The following is a 24,795-nucleotide window of genomic DNA, read 5'->3' on the forward strand; positions in this document are numbered from 1 at the left end:
GTCAAGTATCGTGGCTTCGATTCCGCGCCTGTGCGTGACAAGGAATAGGGTTGTCTGTCCAACCTCGTGGGTTTTCTCCTGCTCCTCTGGTTTCCCCCAACAGCTAAAGACCCCTACGCGCAAGCGATTTCTCCAAATAATATAGAACCATATTATATGACCTAGCCTGTGTTGAGTGGACGTTAAATCCCATCTCTCTCTTAAACTACAAAATGAAATATTACTTTTGAAACCGAGAATATTATATCCACTTCACAGAAATCGTATTCACCCGTTCCGTTTCACCCCTTCTACTACGATAAGTATTTTTGTGAGCTAAAAATGTATTTCCAATAGGTAAAATATTCTTTAGTTTAAGAGCACACATCCATTCCAATTGTTATGTCTAATGATGGATGGTGAAAAGAATTGAAAAGGGGTTTAATTTTCTACTTATTGATCGAATGATTTTAATAACTAGTAACAATGATTTGCACCAGCCTGATATTTTCTTTGGTGTGTAGAATGATGCTTTGGTTTCATGGGCCTGAATTGTAGAAAAAATGCTTGCGGCAGTCTAATTTTCAAAATTTTCGAGGGGGGGGGGGGGGGGGGCACCCATACCCCCGACGTTGTGCTTCGCACCTTGGGCGCTCGCTGACGACAGATACTTTATCGGGCAATTCCAGTTTGTCCAAGCTGATGGGCTCGAACACCTATTGTAAGAACGGAGTATCTAGATCACTGCTGGTTTTCTTTAGTTATATATATTACACATGTTTCATCCCGCTTCAAAGAGGCCCATGTACGTCGGTATTGAATTGAAAATATACCATGTGTTATTCCCGATATAACCTCGTCAGAGTTATGTAACGCCAAATCCCATTTGTTTCTTTCTTATCTTTAACCGTGTTTACATATCTCTAGGGCGTATTGGGCATTTCTGCACCGGTGCAGAATGCCCATTATTTAATAGCAAAGAGTTAAATATTATAGTAATTATAACAAATGGTAACATTTTAATATCTCTTGTTGACAAGAAAAAAAAAACAAATATCGTTCTATGGTTTATTTATTAATTTGCTTGATCAATATAATACTTTTATTTACTTTTTGACCTGACCTAAAATGACTAAAATTTGGCAACACTATAACACGTCTTTCAGAAGACGTATAATGATCGCATTGTTCACATATTTATGGCCCATAATCTTTCTATTCAATAAGATAAAACTTGTATATTCGAATGTAAGTAACGACACACTTGTAGAAATCTCCATTTATACTACATAGTCTATAACAACAAACGAAACAGTTAACGGTAAAATCAACAAGAAATGAATTTATTCTAAAATAATAAATATATAACACATTTCGGGAGTTTCAATGTCAAGTAAAAGATATATTTTGAAAACAATAATTAATTCGTTTCACATAACGAATGTTTCCTTTAAAATGTTAGAAACTATACTTGTAAAATATTCATTTCAAATAATTATGTAAGAAAATATACCTGTAATATATAATAATTTCAAACAGTTCGGATGTAAATTCAAAAATATATGATAAATAAAACACATTATATTCATTTCTGGCAATTGTGTAGCAACTATCTTAACTTAAGTATGCATTTTTAAGAAAAAATAAAGCATTTATAGTCTATAACACAAACGAAATGGGTAAAATCAACCAGAAATGAATTTGTTCTAAAATAATAGTATATAATTATAAAACACATTTTGGGAGTTTTAATGTCAAGTAAAAGATGTGTTTTGAAAACAATACATTATTCAATTCACATACCGAATTTTTACTTTAAAATGTATATACTTGTCATATATATAAATTTCAAATAGTTTGGATGCAAAGTCAAAAATATATTTTAAATAAAACACATTAATTCATTTCTGGCAACGATTTTTAAAATGAGTTGCAACAATTTTATTTTAATTTAAGTACACACTTTTAAGAAAATATAGCATTTATAGACTATAACACAAACGAAATAGTTAAAGGTAAAATCAACAAAGATGAATTTATTCTAAAATGATAATATATTTTACACATTATTCGGAAGTTTCAATGTCAAGCCAAATAATAAACGAATTCGTTTCACATAACGAATGTTTCCTTTAAAACTAAACTTTCGATGCAAAGTCAAAAATAAAACATTAATTTTCTGGCAATGATTTTTTAAATCTTTAGTATGCATTTTTAAGAAAATAAAATAATCAATTTCTTTAATATCATAATCGAGGAAAGACGGATGTCGATGTACATTTTGATCGTATTAACAGTCGACAACCAGACGCCGTTCTTTGCCAGACCCTCTTTCTGCACCACTGACAAAAATCCCTGCAGCTTCAAAAGCTAGTATGATTTTTGTTTGGGTAAAAATAAAACTGTGAACTGGATTCAGTTTGATTTATTTAATTTTTCAAATATATAGTTATGTTTTAAATACATAAAGCGACTCAAAAACCGTATATTTTATAATGAAAATGAAAGAAGTGAAACAATATATCGGTTGGCCCAGAAAAAAAGGTGTACACTATTTTAGATAGAACAGCCTCTAAGAAACGGTTTATGCAAGACGCAGGAAACAATTTACGGAAAATGAACTGAAGAGGGTAGAAATAAGCTAAACAGAAATACGCAATTCGATTTCTGTTTGGAAAACGCGCTTAGCGCACGACGGGTCACACTGGCCATTTGTAGTCTAGGGTAACAAGTGTGATGCGACTTTTAAGTCCGTTAAAACATAATTTGACCTTCGTACCACTTAAACACTATTTGAGTAATGGACCTACAATTTGTACAGGGCTTTTTCAATTATTTCCTTTTAAATAGTGTATTCGTTTTATTTTCTGGGCCACCCGATGTTATATGGATGGCGTTTGAAGATCAATTAATGTTACTAAAGCATGAACAAATTAATTATTTTTGAGAAATCATTCCAATTGAACGATTTGTAGTTAGGTCAGGTTTAAATTCACTTTTTGGTGCACTAACCACGGTAATTGGCTGGCCAGGTTTTTTCTGACCACCTGTCTTTCCACCATTCTTTTCATCCACCCATAGGGTACTGCCCGTCCTGGTGTTATATGCATACCGCTGTTGTTTGTCTGTAATTTAAAATTTAAGCCATTTATAATTATCACCCTCTGCAATACCACACCATTAAAGTCAAGTGTCAAACTCACCTTATTGATTCTAGTCTTCAAAGTGATTTACATACTTGTTGGAGAGCCACAGTGGCTCGGTGATTAAGACGTTGGCTCGCTAACCTGGATGTCCCGTGTTCGATCCCTGCGTTCGCCGAGAAAGGGACAACGTATAGTCGTTCGAATGGGACGAAAAGCCGTGGTCGTGTGTATATATTGGCGTGCACGTAAAATATTACCTGGCAGTTGGAATTTGATATCAGAGTAGGCTGTAGCTCCGCTGTCTGGGCAATATGTATCTCATAGCACACTGGATGACGTATGCCCGTCTTCATTAGCCCAGCCGGAGCCGAACAGTAGGACATTAAACCCATTTCATTTCATTTTATTTTTATTTTCAATTTACATGTTTGAGTATATCTACTCAGTGACGGATTTAGATACAGAGACACTCTAGGCTATTAAACTTATGATATCGCCCCCCAATACCACCCCCACCCCACACCCAACAGCTAGGATTTGCATAATTAAAATTATTAATAAGATGCTTGTATTGTACTAACACTTTTCAACATAGAACTGTGCAGTATATAATGTTATATATCAGTTATTATTTATTGTAAATACATTATATAGTCATTGACAGATTAATGTTGTGTTAAAACAATACATTTCAAACCAAACAGATAAAATAATGTGAACATGAAAATACGAACCTCCATCAAACCCAACCCCATCATATTCTTTGCCGTGGTGAACGATTGGTCCATTCTTTCTCTTGGCAATGCCTGGGGTGACTTGATCATCTTTGCCGTTTCCAGTTTTGTTTGGATCAATTGTACTCGGCTGTTTCTCTTGTTTTAAAGCCGGCAACGGCCTTCTCTCTGCAGGTTTGGGGCTACTCCTTTTAGGTGAATTATCCCTCGTGACATCTAAGCTGTCCGATTTTGAAGGAGTCGATGCTGGTGTCGCTGGTGACATTGGTGAAAAGCGTGCTGGTGAAACACTCGCGGTACCTAGAAATAACATATAGAAAGATATTGACAATTATATTTAAAAGGTCGCGGTATATATTAAAATAGTATTGATCTCCACAGACTTCATCTCTGTCTGATTTCCACCGAAATATGACGATGTTGGTACATATGATTGAATCTATATACTTCTTCCAGATTCAAATGAGAAAGTAACGAATCAGCAAATCCTGATTTGGATTTAAAATTTGTTTGAAACAGAGGATTTGTCATCTCATTGTCTGCGATCAAACACGGCTATAAATTTAGAAACTTTGTTCTTGCCCAAGATGAAATTTAAAGCATGGGCTTATTGCAATGTATCATTCATAACTACTCAAAACCTCTTTCGGTTTACTTATAAGTTTAAACTCACGTTTTTTACTACTTGATTTCTCATTATTCGGTAAAGCTGTATCTACAGGGCCTCTTGACGTTTTTCTAGAAGGTCTGCTCGTAGGCGATTCTGTTGTTTCGACTTTTTCTTTTTTAAGCCCGGCTTTACCAAGTCCTTTCTGAAATCGATTGTCAACAAACTATTGTTAGTATTATGGGATTCACAACAAGAATTTCTCCGAAACAAGTATTTTCGAGATATTCGAACCTACTTTGTGTTGATGACAAGGAAAGTGTTCCAGTACTTTCTAAACACCTTTCAGTCATGTCATTTTATTTGATATAAATAAAATAAAGATGCATTTTACATAGCTTATATTGCCCATATACTCACTGGTATGATAATTCCTTGGGATCTTTCATTTCTGTTGATATCTACAAGAGAAGTAACACGCTGATTGTAAGTATGCAAATAAATAGTAAATATGTACGACTATACATCATTGATTTTTTTTTTCAAAAAGGCCAATATGAATTTACTATATATTAAGGCCTGTATATAATTAAGAAGCAAAACTAAAAGTGTATACAATACACACCTCCTACAAGATTCTCAGAAGATCCATTCTTCCTGTAATGAAAAATGATCTAGTAAATTCAAATATTTGAAAACAAATATAAATAGCATACAATCGTATACTGTATGTCGTCACATTTATAAATCCATTTTCTGACATTACACAACATAGGAAATGTCTGTAAATCCGAACATTTATGATTATTGCTTAAAATATTTCTCTTGACGATGAATAAATATCTGTATATACGTAGTCAATCACTTTACCCGGATTTCATATTTGTTTAAAATTATAAAGCTCTCACCTTCGTTGGTCTCGTTTCTTTTTCTTGTAAATTATGAACACTATAATAAGTATAAGGAAAAGTAAAAGTATAAGTCCCACTACTCCTAGTGTAATTTGTCCCTCCAAAGAAGAGATAAAGTCACTATCATTTTCAGCCGAATCAGGTGACTTTCGGAGTGGTTCAGAATGGCCATTCACTGATATGATTTCATAATTGGCGTTTCCTTTTAACGCGTCCATAGGTTCATCATTCGCGGGATCTTTTCTTAAAGTCTGAAAAGTAAACGTAATATTTAAATACAATGCATCATAACAGGCTAACGTGTTTACAATTTAAATATGTAGCAAAACTTAAACATACATTATGCATGAGCTGAATCTGTCTATTGCAGGTCTTTCTTTGGGCCTGAAATGTTATCTAAATTATTAATTAGACATTAATTAACCAATCCAGGCCATAATCAACTCTAGATGGCAGTGCTAGCCTGCGATCTTTAGTGGATTGTGGGCCGATTTACTGCATAACTTTCCTTCTCGATTTAACGATTAAATGGATAATCGAGTCTATGCTGTTTATTGTACTGACTTTAGTAATGATAACGGAGGCTAGGGGAATTTCAGTCGCTTAGTTCTCGGTTCATAGTGGATCAATTTGAATGAAATTTTCAGCAAATTGCCTCTACATTATCTAGTTTTTAACTATTATAGTGAGAACTGCCAACGCGTTACCGAATGTCCCATAATGTATCTTTAACTGGTATTTTTTTTAAATCTAATTAAAGTACTTACACCCATCATCGAGTCACTTGTTTTAAAGGTTCTCTCAGATGTAATATCTTCCAGGGTATTGGGATGCTTTCCATCCATGACATATACAAGAACACTTGAACTAATGAAAATAAAAAACAAAAGAATGGTGAATAAACCATCATCCTTGTGGGGTTTTAATCATTAATTAACCGTCAGTTTTCTTAAGTCATGTTTGTATTAGTAGCGATGGGAAGGGCGATATGGTTCGCTGAAGGTTTAGATAAAACGTTTGTATCATAGCTCACCTTGCAGCTAAGAGTCGTCGTCGTGATGTGGTTGGGACGTTTTGTATTTTCCATATTCTTGGTTCATCATCTGGATAAAAGTTGTTTAAGCTGTCTAGTATAGTGTCTCTGAAATTGTATTAAGAATCACTCAATAAAATGAAAATATCATAGTATAACAGGAGATAAAAGTGTCACCTAAACAGTGATATGTAAGTAGTATGATTGATATTAATTTACATCAATTAGGAAATATTGAACACACAAAAATCACTTCATCGACTTTATAAAATTTAATAATACAATAACACAACTTACTTGTAACTTTCTAAAGTTGCAACAGCATTGGGAGACTCCAATGAAACCACGTGTTTGTTAGGATCAAACGTGTCAATTCTTACAAGTCCTAATAAATCTTTATCATCCGCACTGTTTTTGATGGAAGTCTTCACAGATAAGAAGAATTTTTTATTGGGATCTAAACCATCTACACTTGTCACAGCTACATTTCCCGACTGTTGAATATTAAATATTTCGTCATCGCCAAGTAAAAAATAGTTCTCAGTTTCAACAGGAGTACTTACTCCAAAGTCGTTTGAAATTAATTTGGTCACCACTGAGTCTTTTTCAACATTTGATGATATCTCTTTCGTGATATAGATGGGTGGTTTTTCTGTAGATCCATTGTTTACAGTGTTAGCATCAACGACATCGATAACGTTTATTAGAATATCAACATAATTCTGTTGAGGGCTTGCTCCCCTGTCGGTAGAAACAACCTTAACTGTAATGGAATTAAATACTTCATAATCAAGCGGTTTCTTCAATCTCAGGGTGTTTCCAGTGAGTTCAAAATGTTCTTGTACATTTGGTTCTGTATTTTCTATCGTCAAATCAAACTCACCATTAACACCTTCATCAGCATCTGTTACTGTAAAGCTGGTTATAATTAAACCTGCTGGAATGTTCTCAACAATATCGACAGAAGTATCCACATTATGAAAAACTGGAGCATTGTCATTAACATCTGTAACATTGACAGTCACTATTTTGGTGTAGGAAGGAATGGCAGTGTCACTTATATTAATTGTTAATATAAACAAGGGGTATTCTTCTCTGTCTAATGACCCTGCAGTGGTCAACTTTCCCGTCAAGGGATCCAGGTTAAAACTAGATTTGTAGTTACCATTGACAATGTTGTACCTTAAATCAGCACTATTAGCGTGATTAGTTTTTCGAGTGATCATCGCCACTTCAACTGCAATACCCGTGGATTCTTTAATGGATATGGTTTGATCACTCACAACGCCTAGGTTAAAAGGAATTATTTCTATGTTAAGCATCATAGATGAGCTGCGAGTTGGTAAACCCTTATCTCTCGCCGTAATAGTTAGTGAATATTGATTGTTTGCATTTCTTACTGACGAAATTGTTTTTATTTCACCACTGGAAGCCCCAATTACAAACAAATCATCGTTGTTACCACTACTGATTTCATATTCCACTGCAGAATTGCCCCCGATGTCACCGTCAGTTGCTACTGCCTTGTACACAAAGACACCAGGAGAATCAAAGCGGTTTATGGTTACATCCATATTTGCGACGTTAAATGCCGGGTCATGGTCATTTGCATCGGTGACAGTTATAGTCATTGTCAATGTCCCGGTCTTGGCATCGGTCGTAGCGTTATCTACAGCTATTATGATGAGGTTGAAGTTATCCTTAGTTTCTCGATCTAATGAAGAGGCGATTGTCAAAGCCCCTGAAACTGGGTCTAAAGCAAACTCTGTAAAACTGGACTGTATTTGATATGTTATTTGTCCATTAATCCCGGTGTCTAAATCTGTAGCTTTCACTGTATGAAATGTTTGTCCTACTCCAAATGATTCAATGACCGATATGTTCACATTATCTGTAAGAGAGAAAGAGAGATATAAAAACGATTATTTTTGCGACTACATTAACAGGGTCATTTTCAATACCATGTATAGGTAATTTGACAGTGACAAACTAACATAATTTATTTTATGATCAGTAGTGGAATACCGCGTTTTATCAGTGAAATAAAAGTGTTATTCCACTGGCTAGCAAGTAGTCCATGTTGTTTATACCTAAAATGATTGTAAAAACATAAAATAAATAGAACATTTGTCGTTTTGTCGTGAATAACATATTTTATTTCATCTCTAAGCAAGAAAACGTTTATATTTTCATTCATGCTACGCATTCGTGAAAATATAAGTTTTCTTGCTTCTCGATGAAATAAAATATGTTATTCACTCTAAAACGACAAATGTCCTCTATTTATTGCTTCTGCACTGAGACATATTAACTCATACAACAAAACAATTTATAAAATTATTTACCTGGTGAAAATGCCGGAGCATTATCATTGATATCATTTACCACTATAACTGCTAGTGCTTCTCCTTTAATGACACCTCCGTCACTGGCCATTACTGGAATGCTGTATAAATTCTGCGTCATAAAATCTAGTTCTTCTGTTGTCTGTAGCATACCATTAGTATTAATAGTGAAATCAGTTGAACCAATGAAAGTTCCCAAACTATAGGTGATGTTACCATAAGGTATCTTGTCGAGATCGTTGGCACTGACTTGCCCAACATCTACCGGTGGTGCAGTTTTTTCATCTATATTAAATGTATATAACGGTTTTGTGAATGTCGGGGTATGGTCATTGATGTTTTTTATTGTTATTTTAACTAATGTAGTGTCTGATTTTGTTGAATCCTCTTTACTACGTGCTTCAATGTTTAAAGCGTAGGCTTCTAGCTTTTCGAAATCCATAGTGGTTGCCGTGAATATTTTTCCATCTGTATCTGAAATATAAAAGGCATTGTCCGTATTCCCAGATGCTATGCTGTATTGCATTGTACCATCAGACCCCTCTGTTGCACCATCTACTGTGGCATTAACATCAAAAACTTCACTTCCAGGATAAATATCTTCACTTAAAGGAGGTGCATTATACTCTGTCATAGCGAAACGTGGTGGCTTGAATTTTGGTAGAACTTTTATGATGACTCTAATAGAACTTGATCTCGCTGGATTCCCAGAGTCCGTTGCTGTAATTGTTAAGGAATATGCGATTCCGGTATTATAATCCACTTGCACATTTGTTAGAATATCGTTGTTGACTATTTTGAAGCGACCTGAAGAATCTCCGTCCGTTATTGAAAGTGAGGCAATATCTGCATTGCTACCAATATCACGATCAGTAATGGTGAACGTCGCGATTACTTTGTCCATGGGATCTTCGTGTATAACCTCGTACTGATGAACATCTGTTGAAAATTTGGGATCATTATCATTAACATCCAAAACATCTATAACTACAACTGCCGAAACCTTGTCACCATCAGCTGTATCAACATCTACTGTTAGATTATAATTATTAACCGTTTCCCTGTCTAATATTTTTCTGAGATATATGTCGCCCTTTTCGCCATCAATAATAAAGGTCTTATCGTCGTTACCTTGTGAGATCATGTACGTAAAATCGGTATTATTGTCTTGATCCTGGGCTCGGAACACAAACACAATCGCACCCAAAGCTTCGTTTTCTGTTACATTGGTAAATATAAGACCATTTTCGGCGGCGTTTAAAACTTTTGGTTTGAAGTCATTAATCGTTTTTACTTTAATAACAACCGTTGTAGTTCCCGTTAAGGGTGTATCTCCCTTATCCGTTGCCACGATCACGAGGGAATATTGAGTGATGATATCTGCATCCAATTTTGATTTGAGGATAAGATTTCCGGAATTGTTGTCTATTTCAAAGGCAGGCCCGTTATTTCCACCCTGTATACTATATACGATTTCCCCATTTTTGTCTAGATCGTTATCCAGCGCAGTCACTGCGTATATTGATGTACTGATAGACACATTTTCAAACACATTTACAAAGTGCAAACTTGTGTCAAATGTGGGTGTAACATCATTTAAATCGTTTATTTCTACTGTCAATTCACTCTCAACTGTGGTATTGGTATTTGAGTTAATTGCTTTTATGTTATATATGTATGTACTTTGGAACTCGCGATCAAAACTTTTCAGGCTAATAACAGTTCCAGTTGATGGATCTATGGCCACACGGTTATCTTCATTTCCAGAAACAATCTCATATTGAACCGCACCAAACACACAACAGGCTTGTACGTGAAATAGTCTGAGCGCCTGCTGGGTATTCTCTGTAATATTGTTAATAGTGGCAGGAAGGGCAGAAAACGTAAACGAAATCTCGGCCAAAATGGTTAAAATAATGTTAGTTTTACGTTGCGTGCTGCCTTTGTCTTGGATATCAATGGTTAGTGTGTATCTGTCTTCGGTAAGGGATTTCTCAAGAGTTATAACGCCGGACATTTCGTTAATTCCAAAAACGGGATTCGTGTTTCCTGAACTTATTTCGAAAGTTAATTCGGCATTATCGCCTTCATCTAGATCCGTACATTTAAGGGTTGCTAACTGACGGCCTATTTGATGAGGTAACGTAACAATAATGTCAGGCAATGGTTCGCATATCGGAGTGTTATCATTTATATCTGTGATACTAATCGTAACTGTTGTTGACGTGGTTCGTGGTGCTGTCTCTGAATCATCGACTGCTATAACAACTACTTCCCATGTGTCTTTAAATTCTCGGTCCAAGGCGCTGCCTACACGAAACAACCCCGTCTTTGGTTCAATGGTAAATGGGTCCAATGGGTTCTGAATTGAAAAGGTGATGTCACCATCAAGTCCCCCATCCTGGTCCGTGGCATTGATGTAAGATAAAACTGCACCTACAAAAAATTTGATCGTGTTAAATATGTATATTAATAATCAATCTCTGTTAACCCAAAATGAGTAAATTTCAAAATCAAAGGCCCGTATAGAATTTAATTGCTGACAGTGTTTCGTTACTATGAATCATATCAACCACTATTTTTAATTGAATAAGTACGGACGCCTTTAGAAAAAAATAAATTAAAAGACAAACCTGACAAAATAAATAAAACCAATATATAGAATAAATACTAGTAATCATATATACCTGGTGGTGTGTCTTCAGCAATACTAATTGCAGCTATGGGTCCTTCAATAATTGGATCATGTTCATTTTCTGGTAATATACGAATAAGTAGAACGGCAGAACCTGTCTGTGTTGGTGTACCTTTATCCTTTGCCAATATAGTTAATGTATGCACGTTGCTCGTTTCGAAATCAAGCAACGCTGTTGTTAAGACAACACCATTCAGGTCTACAGCAAAAAGAGTTGCTGAAAAAAGTGATCAAAAGTGGATTATTTATTAAACTACAAAATAATGCTATAGGGTGTTTAGAGTGGGCATGAACCCCATGAAAAAATCAGATGACTTTACCGTAACTTATTTCGATGACATAAGGGTTATCGTTGTCAGGATCTCAACGTTTAATACATTTACGTCAACGAAATGGAATACAGTGGGAATTTACGTCCTACTGTTCATAAGAACCTACTGAGCTACTTAAGACGGGTGTACGTCATATAGTCTCCGCTGCTCTTATATCGAATGACAATTGTCAAGGGATTTCTACGTGCACGCCAAAGTGTACGTTCGTGCGTTGTCTCTTGTCTGGCCCTCCGCCCTACTCCAATGGCAAGGGGAACCACCCTGGCAAATCTCAATGAACTTTCTCGACCAACTTCGGGATCAAACACTCACCGAGCCACCGTTTACCCCCCCCCCCCCCCCATTTACGTCAACACCCTTGTATTTGGGAAAATAACTTCAAGGGGAATTATAGGAGATTGGATAAAGAGCTGGGTGTTCTCGCTATAACAAACAGAATATGCTGAAATTTCAGTCAAATTGCTCCATTCTGAACGGAGATATTAGAAATGGAATTTTAGGCCTAGCCTCGATCATCATTACTAAAATCGATTATCCATTTTGACATTAAATCATCCATCACAAAATGTATTCAAATCCAGTACATATCGCAGGCTAGCGATAGCATCGAGAGTTGATTATAATTTAGATAAGTTAATTAATATCTATTTCATAATTTAGATAACATTCCAGGCCTAAGGAAAGAAATGAAATGAAATGGGGGTTAACGCCCTACTGTTCTGCTCCGAACTGGGCTAATGAAGACGGACATCGCCATACAGTGTGCTATGAGGTACTACGGCCTACTCTTATATCGAAATCCAAGTGTCAAGGGATCTTTTACGTGCACGTCAACGTGTACACGGGACTCAGTTTTTCGTTCCATTCGAACGACTAGACAGCTGTCCTTGTCAGGCCCTTCATCCTGCATCACTGACAAGGGGGAACCACGACGGAAAATCTGGATGAACTTTCTCGGCCAATGCAGGGATCGAACACCCGACCTCCAGGCTAGTGAGCCAGCGTCTTACTCACTTACCCACCGTGACCCCCAAACCTTCCCCAAAGAAAGACCTACAATGGTCTTGCATAACGCATGTTTAATAATTGAGTACAGTGATAGTTAGTTTTACTTACATGTTAAATAATATTCAATTTCTCCATTATCCCCGAATTCTGGATCTGTTGCACTGACTGTTAAAATCGATGAGCCAATAGGTTGTGATTCATTTACACTAACTTGATAAGATGACTGCAATAAGAGTATAATAAAGTACTGCCCGAATGTCACCAATTAAAATAATAAGGGCCCTCAAATTTAACATATTCAAACACCGTCTTCATTTTAAAACTAAAAGTTATAATTCCATTTTAAAGTCTAATAAATAAATAACACTATTATACCTGACTAAACTGTGGTACAATGTTGTTTTCATCTATAATAGTAATGTTAACGATAATAGTACTCTTGCTTAGTACTTGGTTAGATGAATAAGCGAAAATTTCCATACTTATCCAATCAATGTTTACAAAATCACTTATTGATTTGGAAAGAGTAATGCTACCTGAAAAAAATATTTAATGTACTGTTAGATTATGTTATGAAATTTTTTTGTCGCATCGTAATTATAATTTTAAAATAAATAGTTGAAAACAAAATAATCGTCCACACCCAAATTAGTGGAATTATAAGAAAAAATGTAAAGAATTGTGAAAAAATGGAGATTTATTGGTTGTCTACCATAATCTTTGTGATTGAAAATCGTTTACATTACCTGTGTCCGGATCAATTGAAAGACAGTCTGGGGCAGCTTTTGTTTGAATGCCATAAGTGATAGTAGACGGAATACCCGGTGAATCGCCATCGGAAGCCGTTGCGTTCAATATGATTGTACCAAGTGGTGCGGTCTCCGATACAGCTTTTAAAAAGAACATTGAAAGATCACATAGAATATTATTGAGATAGAACAATGATAATCAACGGGTGTAGTTAATAGAATAGAATTTTCATTATTAACCACAAGAGAACAAATTTGGGAGAATTTATTTTCTTCAAGTGTCTTATTGGAGACCTGTAAACTAGATTCCTGCCTTGTGGAAATGCCTTAGTCAAGTTATTTTATGCGGTAAGGTTTTGCCTCATTTCATCAAATCATGACAAACCCTGCTCAAAGGAACTCCTTAGAACGATCCACTATGGTGGCTGGAGCAATACGAAAGACATCAGTAGTGGAACGATTTCTATGGTTGCTTAGGTAAGGGGGGATCCCATCTCGTGCTCGTCTCCGGTTAGTGAGTGGAGACTTGAGTGCTGGTTCGCCAGTGGGTGGAGCCGGGGTGTTCATACATACAGGTCGAGCCGTATGAGTTTTGATCTCTAAGATTGTTGAGCATGATGTGTGGGGTTGGTCTCCACGCTGGTTCACCAGTGGGTGGAGCCGGGGGGGGGGGGGGGTCATACATACAGTTCGAGCCGCATGAGTTTTGATCTCTGAGCTTGTTGAGCATGATGTGTGGGGTTGGTCTCCATGCTTCGAACCGAAAGTGAAAGTGAGTAAGTTTCGTTTTACCAAAATTTATATTTGAAGATATATTGACAGATATTTTTTCGGGGAACAACGAGAAAGAAGCTGAAACTAAAAGTCTTCTAGTAATCTATAGATGTCATCGTTTCTGCCACTGATTTTCATAAATTTTCTAGGGGTACGACCCTCGGACCCCATTCATATTCCCTCCCCTCGGACGTTCCGGCGCCCTCACTTCAATTCATACCTTCCTTCTGTCCGGCCTTACTTCAACCACTTACCTTAATTCCAATGTAATATGTAGGCGCGCGGGGAGGGGGGGGGGCTCGGTGAGTAAGACTTCAACTACTTACCTTATTTCCAATGTAATATGGAGGCCACGGTGACCCAGTGAGTAGGACATTGGCTCTCTAACCTTGATATGCCGTGTTCGAATCTCGTGTTGGCCAAGAAAGTTCAACGGGATTTCCAGCGTCCCTCTCCCCTTGTCCGTGATGCAAGGGACAGCGTATTGCCGTTCGGGTGAGACAAAAAATCGAGGTCCTATTAACACATTAATTTGGCGTAGCGCCGCTGTCTGGGCAAAATTTTCCTCATAGCACACTGTTTGGCGCATGTAATACTTTAAAACGTTAAATTGTGGACACTGTCAAGAAACTAGACATCTCTGCTCATGGTGTGAGGTTTTATTAAATTTTTAATTCCTCCTGAAAAATCATGATTTTCTATTACGCGGTTTTAGAATCCAACCGACGACATGTTTTATGTCAAGTTAAATGGTGTTTAAAATAGTATACTTACAACCATACAATGTGGTTTCAGGCCACTCTGGAATATTGTCATCAAAATCTTCAACGTTAACAGTTATTTGAACGGTAGTGGTTCTTTTTAATGGTCCCCCATCATAAACCTCAGCAACAATATTATAAATAGTCGCTGTTTCGTAATCTAATTCTGATTTTAATTTCAGTTGATTTGATTCAAACTTAAAAGTGTCTTTAACATCTTGACTATTGCTCTCTGAAACAAAATTGAGAATGTTTATAACCAAAATCCTTTAACTTATTATTTCTTAAATTACAATTAAATTTAAATTCTTACCTGCTAATCTGTAAGATAAAGCAGCATTGGCCCCCTTATCTTTGTCTGTACAATTTAGGGCATCAACTGTTGTGTTCACACTAACATTTTCTTTTAGGCTGATCAGTTTCGAATATTTGCTGCATCCCTGCGATTAAAATAATCTATGCTAAAATTGTCCTTAATAAACATAAACATAAGTTTGGGAATGACTTTTAATAACTCTGACCAATAAACATAACCTTGGCAACGATTTTTAATAACTCTGACCAAAATGATAAACTAATTTATTTAATGCCATGTACGATATCAATCTATATTATTCGGGCTAAAAACTTTCGGGATACTTATTTATTCATGGGCATTTTAAAACTGAAAATTTATATCTTACTGGTGAGTGAGTGTTAGCATCTTTCAGAGATATTGTTAGCACTTGTTTGCCAGATTTTTTGGGTGTTGTAGGATGCATGTCATATGCCTGGATTCCCAGTGTGTATTTTGATTTCACTGAAACATCGAATACCGTATTCACATAGAAAGCTCCAGTTGCTCTTTCAATTATCCATTTTTTTGCAGCATTGGCTCCTGAAAAAATCTGCTATTCTTTAGATCTTAATATTTAACCAAATTTGAATTTGAATACTACGTATTTAGCCAACTATCACAGTCGCCCCAGCCACCCTACTTACTTTTTAAAATTTCTTTGATGTTCGTCATAATATTTGTTTCTGTCACTATTAGTCATTTAATGAAGCAAGGTGTGATGGGTTAAATTGTTCGTCATAAACATTTTGAAATTGTGTATTTATCTGGTTCTATTTTGAGATGTGGTAGACTCGACACAGTAACGGATTGAGATGAGTATGGCCCTAGGCTATTCCACTTGTAACCCCCTCCTACCTCTTACCTCGTGACTAGCGAAAGCTGAATGTGTGTTTTAAACATAATTGAGCAAAGCCGATGATAATGCCTGGGTGTTTAAGGCCATATTGCGTGTAACAAAGGCTTATGTTAGTATCACAAAATATTATACACATTTACCGGAATCCCGCTAGATCCTGAGAACCTTAGATGTAAATCCGGTACTGACCCGACATTAATGGGTTGACGAGCTATTTACTGACAACTGTCAGTAAATTAATCTGTTTGAGATTCATCAATTCAAACACAATGAAATTAACGCGTTTGTCACTATGGCACTATACACACTGATCCGCAGTGAATATTTGCTAGGCCGCGACAATATTACTAGACTCGTAATTCTCTGTGAAACAGATTGGGCACTATAGAGCCCCTTAAAGATAAAGATACAAGATTTAGGTAAAGAGCTAGCCATTCTTGGTATAATAGTTCGAAAAAAGATGATTTAAAATGAATAATTTCATTCCAATTTAATATCGGATAAATCCAACACCATCAAGAGTTGATTATGGCCTGGATCAGTTAATTAATGTCTAATTAATAATAATTAGAAAACATTTCAGACTTAAAGAAAGACCTCTTGCATAATGTATGTTTAATAAACGTGTAAATAAATAATTGAGACTGAACTGAACATGATCGGAAATTAATCAGCGAGTCAAGGGCATATAGTAATGTACACGTCATAAAGACATATTTAACAAAACAAATCACATGAAATTTATTTCCGGGCGGCATAACTGATTGTTTATTTTTCCCAAAACAATTATTGTCGTTTATTTGTAATGATACAAACACAACAACTGTCGGCAATTGTCTATCACATTTTTAACGAAGATATACATGATGAAAGCAAGTGCGCAGATAGAGCGGGAGCCCAGGGGGTTTATAACCTAGCTGAAAATTGTACCAATTTTCTCCTATATGGTATCAATGTATGTATATCTGGTATCATCAGAATGTAAGTCTGTTGAGTTTCTGGTGGTGGGTGTGGTATTCCACGCCCAAAATGCCATGCCCCCAACTAGTCAAGATTAGCTCAAAAGTGTACCACCTGAAAATCGCACAGCAAGGTACCGTACAGCTTTAGGTATTACAAAAACACTCTGACAGACATTTCTAGTGGTGGGGTACCCCTGACAGAGCTATGTAATTGCCAGACATTTGTAGTGATGGAGTATCCCTGACAAGAGTTATCTAATATTTAGACCAAAGCTAGGCTAGATTAGCTCAAACACTCTGACAGACATTTCTAGTGGTGGGGTACACGTGAGAGAGCTATGTATTGCCAGACATTTGTAGTGGTGGAGTATCCCTGACAAGAGTTATCTAATATTTAGACTAAAGCTAGACTAGATTAGCTCAAATCTGTACCACCTAAAACAGCTTTGGAGTTGTTCAGTACCACGAGAGGAATCATGAATGACCACTGCCAGACAGTTTGTGCGGTGGGTTACCCCTAATAGACACGCCCAAAATGCCACGCCCTCAAACTAGGATAAATTAGCCGGCACTGTTCCCGTGGTCCAAAAATTTAAAAATTGTACCGCAGTTTATCGCCTTTTCCATACGTGCTAGGTATTAGTATTCTACGTATCCTGGCTAAAAATTTAATTTTTTAAAACACGGGAACAGTGTTTGCGAAGTTAGCCTAGTTGGGGGCGTGGCATTTTGGGGCGTGTATGTTAGGGGTAACCCACCGCACAAACTGTCTGGCAGTGGTCATTTATGACTCCTGTGGTGGTACTGAACAACTCCAAAGCTGTTTTAGGTGGTACAGATTTGAGCTAATCTAGCCTAGCTTTGGTCTAAATATTAGATAACTCTTGTCAGGGATACTCCACCACTACAAATGTCTGGCAATTACATAGCTCTGTCAGGGGTACCCCACCACTAGAAATGTCTGTCAGAGTGTTTTTGTAATACCTGAAGATGTACGGTACACTGCTTTACGATTTTCATTTGGTACACTTTGGAGCTAATCTAGCCTAGTTGGGGGTCATGGCATTTAGGGCGTGGAATACCACACCCACCACCAGAAACCCGGCAGACTTACATTCTGAGGATACCAGATATACATATATTGATACCATATAGGAGAAAATTGGTACACTTTTCAGCTAGGTTGACCCCCTGGGCCCCCGGTCTAAGAGTTGACCAATCAGCACGTGAACCGATCGTGAACATGCGATATAATATTATCCTCAAACCTTTTAGGTGAATAGAAGATAAATTAAAGATAAAATATGATAATGAGATAGAAGACATTGGGAGAAACGGAAGAAGCATTCACGTACACACCATGCCAATAGCAAGGGCGGATCCAGAGACCACGGATGGGGAGGGGGTACGGAGGAGTAGTCGCACGTTGCTAGTGCCCAAGGCGCAAATTGTTCAACAGGGGGTACAGGTGGCTTCCGCCGTAAAATTTATCAAAACTAAAAGCCCAGAAATGCCACGTGCGCCCCCACCCAATAAATCCACCCTTGAATAGTCAGAAAAGCATTTGGTTAATCAATGTTTAGCATCAGTGAGACTCGTTTTAAAGCTTATTGATATGAAATCTTGTATACATTTAAATCACTCACCTATTTTAAAACATTCTGTGCTACATTTCTATAAATGTATTTCTAATTTTTAGTATATCAAGATGATTAATGTTAATTTATCTTTGAATTGTTATTAGATCGCTAATTATTACGTGGATAAATGTAGATAAATTATATTATTTTAATGGGAAAAGAAAGAAAATATGTCAATAGCTTACCTGGCTTAAAGAAATCGACATAGGCCACTCCGCCTAATCCACCTGTTGCTTTGTCAGCATCAGAGAAACTAAACGTATAAATCTGTGTACCAATTGGGGTGTTCTCATCAACTTCTATTGACGCTGGCAAGTTTGAAAAAAGTGGCGCTGCTGTATTAACATAGGTAACAGCAACTTGGATAACATTATCAACACCGTCTATTGTCAGCTGAAAGGTTCAAAGGAAAATAAATCTGTGGTTTTCTGTTTTATTTTTTGTTTGTTGTTGTTTTGCTTTTTTCTTTCGTTGTTTGCTTGTTTTCGTTTTAGGGGGGGGGGGTGTGTTGCCGCACAGAGGTTCAAAGGTGTATACAATGTACAATGTTCCCTGTTTTTGTGGATATTGTTTGGTTTATTTATGTTGAGGGGTGGGGGTACGGGTAAATCGTGAAGGGGATAAATTCAAATATCTAACATTTATAAGATTACAAAATATAAGACGTCACATCCAATGTTATCATGTACTATACCCGTCAGTATACAAAGCCAAATTTAACAGAAACTTCCAGAACTGCTGGATAAACTAGTTACTACAAAAGTCACCGGTCCGACTTGGTTCAAAGCAGAAAGTTGTATATACATATATTACTCACCTCATATTTATAATCCAAAGACTCATAAAGAAAACGCTTTGTTGTGAGTTTTCCTTGGTTATCGACACTAAACATGTTATTCGTGTCTCCGCTGACTATATTTAAATTCGTGCCTGTACATCCTAAGTCGCCAACAATCGTACCAATGGGAGACCTACCATCAACATTGATGTTAGCATTAGTACACGATGCAGTTTTAGTCTCTGAAAAAAAACCCAACAAATTATCTCCAAATAGGATTTTAATGTTTCGTCAGGGACCTGATATACGAACAGTTTTATGTGTACTTGACCACCAACATGTTGTATAACTATAATACTGTCCGTACATCAGTGACAGGGCCGGCGGAAGCAATTCTTGGTTGGGGGGCTACCATCCTAGAAGTTTAGACGAGGGTCAAGGGGCCGCCTAGGCCCCGGAAGCTCCTTGGGTCTAGATCGTCAAAGACGCTTTCTGAGCGATTTCCGGCTAATAAAATTACTCGGCATTGACGTGAAATTTTATTTCTTTTCTAAATCCCTTACCATGCAAACACAGTCTGGAGTGCCTACAATTGTTATCCCATTCTGAGGAAACTTAACAAATATGTTAAGGATCAAAAGATCTTGTATGAGAGGATGGGTCCTATTAATTTTACCTCTTCCCCATACATTTCTTGCAAAATATGGGTGTATCTTGCATGGCAACCGCTTGTTTCAACTCGCCATAACTGACATTGAATTAATTGATGGATAAGGGACACAGAGAAAGAGTAATCTGTCATAGATACAACGGAAGTGAGTGGGGTTGAAGTAAAGATCGACTGTTCAGTTAACTAATAGTGACCCTCGCAACTGGGGGGGGGGGGCGGTCAGTATAGAGCAAAGCAGTGTTTTCTTGTAAAAGTCTACTGAAGTCTGACTTCTATGTTAAAATCAGGCGTCGTTGTATACGACCGCGTCCAATAACCTGTAGAAAGGGGTAATTGCGGCTAAATTATTGTATGAACTCTTTAGATCATTGATCAATTTAGCATAGTATCTATATATTTCTATATCAAAATAATGGAATGTTTTAAACACACTATTTAAGTAATGTAGTAATAGGCAGGGTGTGCACAAGGCTTAGTCTAGAACCGGGTCAAAAGCTTCCGAATATGCTCATTGCGCTTGTTTGTTTCGTTCTTCTTATTTCGCGCCATCATTGGTCTTGCAATTTTGTCTGTATGTATCTACTTGCGTCCTTCGCCCTGAAATTATTTATTGGTTAGGAGCTCCGACCAAACTATCGTTCTAGTTAGTTGTTCTAGTGCTGTGGGTTTTCCCCGTGTCCTCCGGTTTGCTCCCACGGCTAAAGACCCCTATGCGCAAGCGAATTATTGAAATAAAATTGAACCATATTTTAGTACCGAAATGACATAGTTTGTATCGAGTGGACGTTAAACTCTCTCTCTCTCTCACTCTCTCTCTCTCTCTCTCACTCTCTCTCTCTCTCTCTCTCGTGCTGTATGGCTAGATTGCTGAGTAATATCAATAAAAGTTTGCTTTTGCTTGGCCGGAATGAAGTATTATCGGGTTGCGAAAAGGTCCAGTTTTAAATGACTTCTTTCAGCCCTTATATTGTTTTAAACAGTGCCATTATCCGGTCGCGAAAAGGTCCAGATTTCACATGGCCTCTATCAGCCGTCATATAGTTTTAAACAGTACCATCTGTTAACAAATTGGGGTCTAGAATATCGCGTTTACATCGCAAAATTTGTGAAAGTAATAACAATGGAAATACTTCTGTAAACTCCAATATTAAAGAAAGACATCATACATTATCACTTTACATGACGTGTAAGTAACGATCTATTATATTCAAGTAAGGTGTTATATGCATTGAAATAAGCACATTAGCATTCGCATGTTAACAGTTAGAATTAAGTCGCGAATTCTGCTCCATATAAGTGGTTGACGATATGGGCTCGCTTCCATATACCCCTAACAATGATATGAGAAATAAGGAATACAGCCTCATAACCATGGTATAACAAATATCATGTCCAGTAATAGTGATTATCACATTTTTTGCACCGTTCTTTGGCGATGGATAATAAAAATAGGAGGTAGATCGATAGGTTTGAATTTTCTGTAACTGATGAAGCGATTCAGTTTAATTTCAAAATTCGCCAGAAATTTAATGTAAACCAATTTAATTACAATGAACAGGAATATCCAAGGTATTATGTACAGGTGATGAAAGATTTACCACACCATTTTATAACATTTGAAAATGTTAGACCAAAATACTAACTTTAACACATTTGTAACTAACCTAATAATTGTAATTTTTATAATGTTTTTTGGAGTCGGGATTCCAATTCTTATGACCGTAATGAGTTGACGAATATGACCTCGATACATTATTCAAAAATGTCGTTTCCTCCCGATTACTTTAATATTTGAATTCTGAACAAGAATCCGCAAATGGCTCAGCCCGAGGATTAGGGTTACTATGTTATCCATAAGATTGTTGGTTGTGTCTTTACTTGATCCCAAATATGCCTACTGGAATATTAAAACACTGATTTTCAGAGTGTTCCGGAAAATGTCAATACTCAAAAATTTTAATAATTAGAAAACACGTACAACATGAATACGTGTGTCTAATACAATCCAACCGACTTAACAAATGTCATTTGTATCTCCAGTATGAGTATTTAAATATCAAATACCTGAATGTTTGAAATTTGAACCCGGAACCCCGAACCCCGAACCCCTCTGCCTTTATTGAAGACAGTGGAGGCGTAGAGACGAGGCAAAAACCAACGATGCCTATTATATTGAACGGAAATGTCAAATATTTAACATTTGAATATGGAAATCCGAAATGTATTCGAATGCCGAACACAGGCGTCAGTATCAGTAACAACACCCTCCCCATCTGTTTCAGTTCTTCCTAACCCACAAATCGATGCAGAAAATCTTGTCAAAAATGAGAGGTTTTTTAGAACTATTATCAATGGTACATTATTTTCCTATAATACTATAATTGTTGCTGGTTTAGATTGTTTCACATTATTTCACCATGTTATCTGACTATATTATATGTAAGTATTGGTTGAATGTTAAAAATCGGTGTTAAGAGATTTGTACTTAACAATTATTTAAACATTTAGGTTTGTTTTTTCAATAAAGTGAATGTATTTCATACCGTGATGTAACTTGAAATTTGAAACAACATAATTTTAAAATCTTACCTTGGAATAGAAGAAGGAAAAACAATAACATAAACTCTAAATATATCTGTCTCTTCATTTTTATAATCTTAGTTCTCTCGTAATAATATACAGTAATATCCTCGTGTCTTTTTATGGTTACCAAATCAAATGATTTTACAAAGCCACCGACTAAAATGGCGAATAAATAAAATAACTGATTACATGTTCACATATTAAAAACTCTTATGACGAACTTGGGTTGATCTCTGATCGTCTATCATTGGGCATTGTGTAGGAAGTGGTCTCAATAAAAGGCATATACATAAAATAGACCCGTGTTTTGTATTATCTGTTTGCAGTGTTAAGTTATTACACCTAGATTTAAAATAGCAATGCCCCTATACTTTTGTACCAATATAACTGTTACTCCAGCACTTAAGACAGATCCGCCAAGACACACTTTCTTTAACCGTTCAATTGCATTAGATTATTATAGTAATCTTTTTAAAGTATGAAATTTAGTTTTTCAATGGGCAGTACCATTATATATCTATATCAAATGAATGGCGTCAATCCTTAGGTCAAAACGGTTGACACGGATAGCTGGTCTTTATGTTCAAGGTAATGTGTATGATAATGGTGCATTGAACACACTATACGTAAAGGATTACCTATAAATTATTCAAGCTATTGTATCTGATATAAATGTTGATAGTGACGCCCATATAGGTATAATAGAGTAGACTCTCATTTACAAAAAAAGGTATTTATCTAAATGGTTAATAATCGTGAATGCTAAATCATTAATGGTCTTGATGATCCTATCTAATGGTATAAAGAACCTGGAGTGTAATTACGTTTTAATTTAATGCTTAAGAGAGTAACAATAAGTAAGCACATAGACACAATCGGATAGAGAAGAATCCCTTATTTTTAGCGCTGATCATGTAGTGCGCGGAGCTCATGGTCTGTGATATTTTTATCGCGTGTGTGGTTTTGTTGTTCGATTAGAGAGACCCGTGTCGAAATGTCAACCATTTGTACAGACTACCGGTCAGGGGAGCTGGGTGGCCGAATGGTCTTACGTGTGCGCGTTAGATCACAGGGTCGGTCATTGCGTCAAGTGACGTGGTTTCGACTCCCCAATTGTACATGGCAAGGAGCATAGGGTTTCCTCCACTGCTAAAGACCCCTACGCGTAAGCGGATAATAGAAATTAAATTGAACCATATGTTAGTCCCGAAATGGACTAGTTAGTATCGGATAGACGTCAAACCCCATTTCTAAAAAGACAAAAATAATCTATGCGTCCATCATGGTCGACAAAAGTACGTCTAATGTAGATTATCCACAATTTTCTTAATTTATTTAAAGTTCTGAAATTTTTGTCAACTCGGGACATAAAATGGGCCGTGAACAGAGATGTAGATCATTAGGCCTACTATGAGAAACGTTAAAACCACAGGATAGTGTATAAAATGTAAATAATTAAAGGACAGATTAATAAAATGCAATAATACATACAGAAAGTGATAGTAAAGCGTCGTAAGAGGTAATAAGTGTGGTTTAATGGTCGAAAGCGAGAGACATTAAGTAGCACTGTCTTAAGCTCGAGACCATTAAACAACTTAAAATACAGACACTCGCAAAATTTGCAATGAAATACGTCACGAGGGACCAAAATTTCAACTAGCATAAATAATGTACGCTCGGTCTATGACCAGGTTCTAGCCCTCTCAGATTACTGTATAGAAAATAGGTACGTGACAAGAATAGGGCCCCTGTCCAGCCTCGTGGGTTTTCTCCGGGTTCTCCGGTTTCATCCCAGTGCTAGAGACCCCAACGCGCAAGCGAATTATTGAAATAAAATAAAACCATATGTTAGTCCCAAAATGACCTAGTGGACGTATGAACCCCTTTCACATCTG

General features: G+C 36.6%; 1 protein-coding gene across 1 annotated transcript; it reads right to left on the reverse strand.

The window, feature by feature from the left end:
• Nucleotides 1–1,033: 1,033 nt before the first annotated feature.
• On the reverse strand, nucleotides 1,034–23,120 carry LOC126826684 (protocadherin Fat 4). Its single transcript, XM_050555681.2, has 20 exons — nucleotides 22,907–23,120; nucleotides 19,687–19,889; nucleotides 19,055–19,262; nucleotides 15,758–15,951; nucleotides 15,388–15,514; nucleotides 15,088–15,306; nucleotides 13,537–13,680; nucleotides 13,166–13,326; nucleotides 12,899–13,013; nucleotides 11,443–11,667; nucleotides 8,756–11,191; nucleotides 6,708–8,301; nucleotides 6,411–6,518; nucleotides 6,145–6,244; nucleotides 5,375–5,628; nucleotides 5,092–5,123; nucleotides 4,887–4,927; nucleotides 4,533–4,671; nucleotides 3,860–4,159; nucleotides 1,034–3,104 (listed from the first exon to the last, which is right to left on the reverse strand). The coding sequence occupies exons 1-20, from the start codon at nucleotides 22,962–22,964 to the stop codon at nucleotides 2,917–2,919; spliced, it is 6,846 nt and encodes a 2,281-aa protein (XP_050411638.1). The 5' UTR covers nucleotides 22,965–23,120; the 3' UTR covers nucleotides 1,034–2,916.
• Between the last annotated feature and the right edge of the window lie 1,675 nt (nucleotides 23,121–24,795).

This window comes from Patella vulgata, chromosome 7 (assembly GCF_932274485.2).
Source record: "Patella vulgata chromosome 7, xgPatVulg1.2, whole genome shotgun sequence".
Classification (NCBI taxonomy): domain Eukaryota; kingdom Metazoa; phylum Mollusca; class Gastropoda; family Patellidae; genus Patella; species Patella vulgata.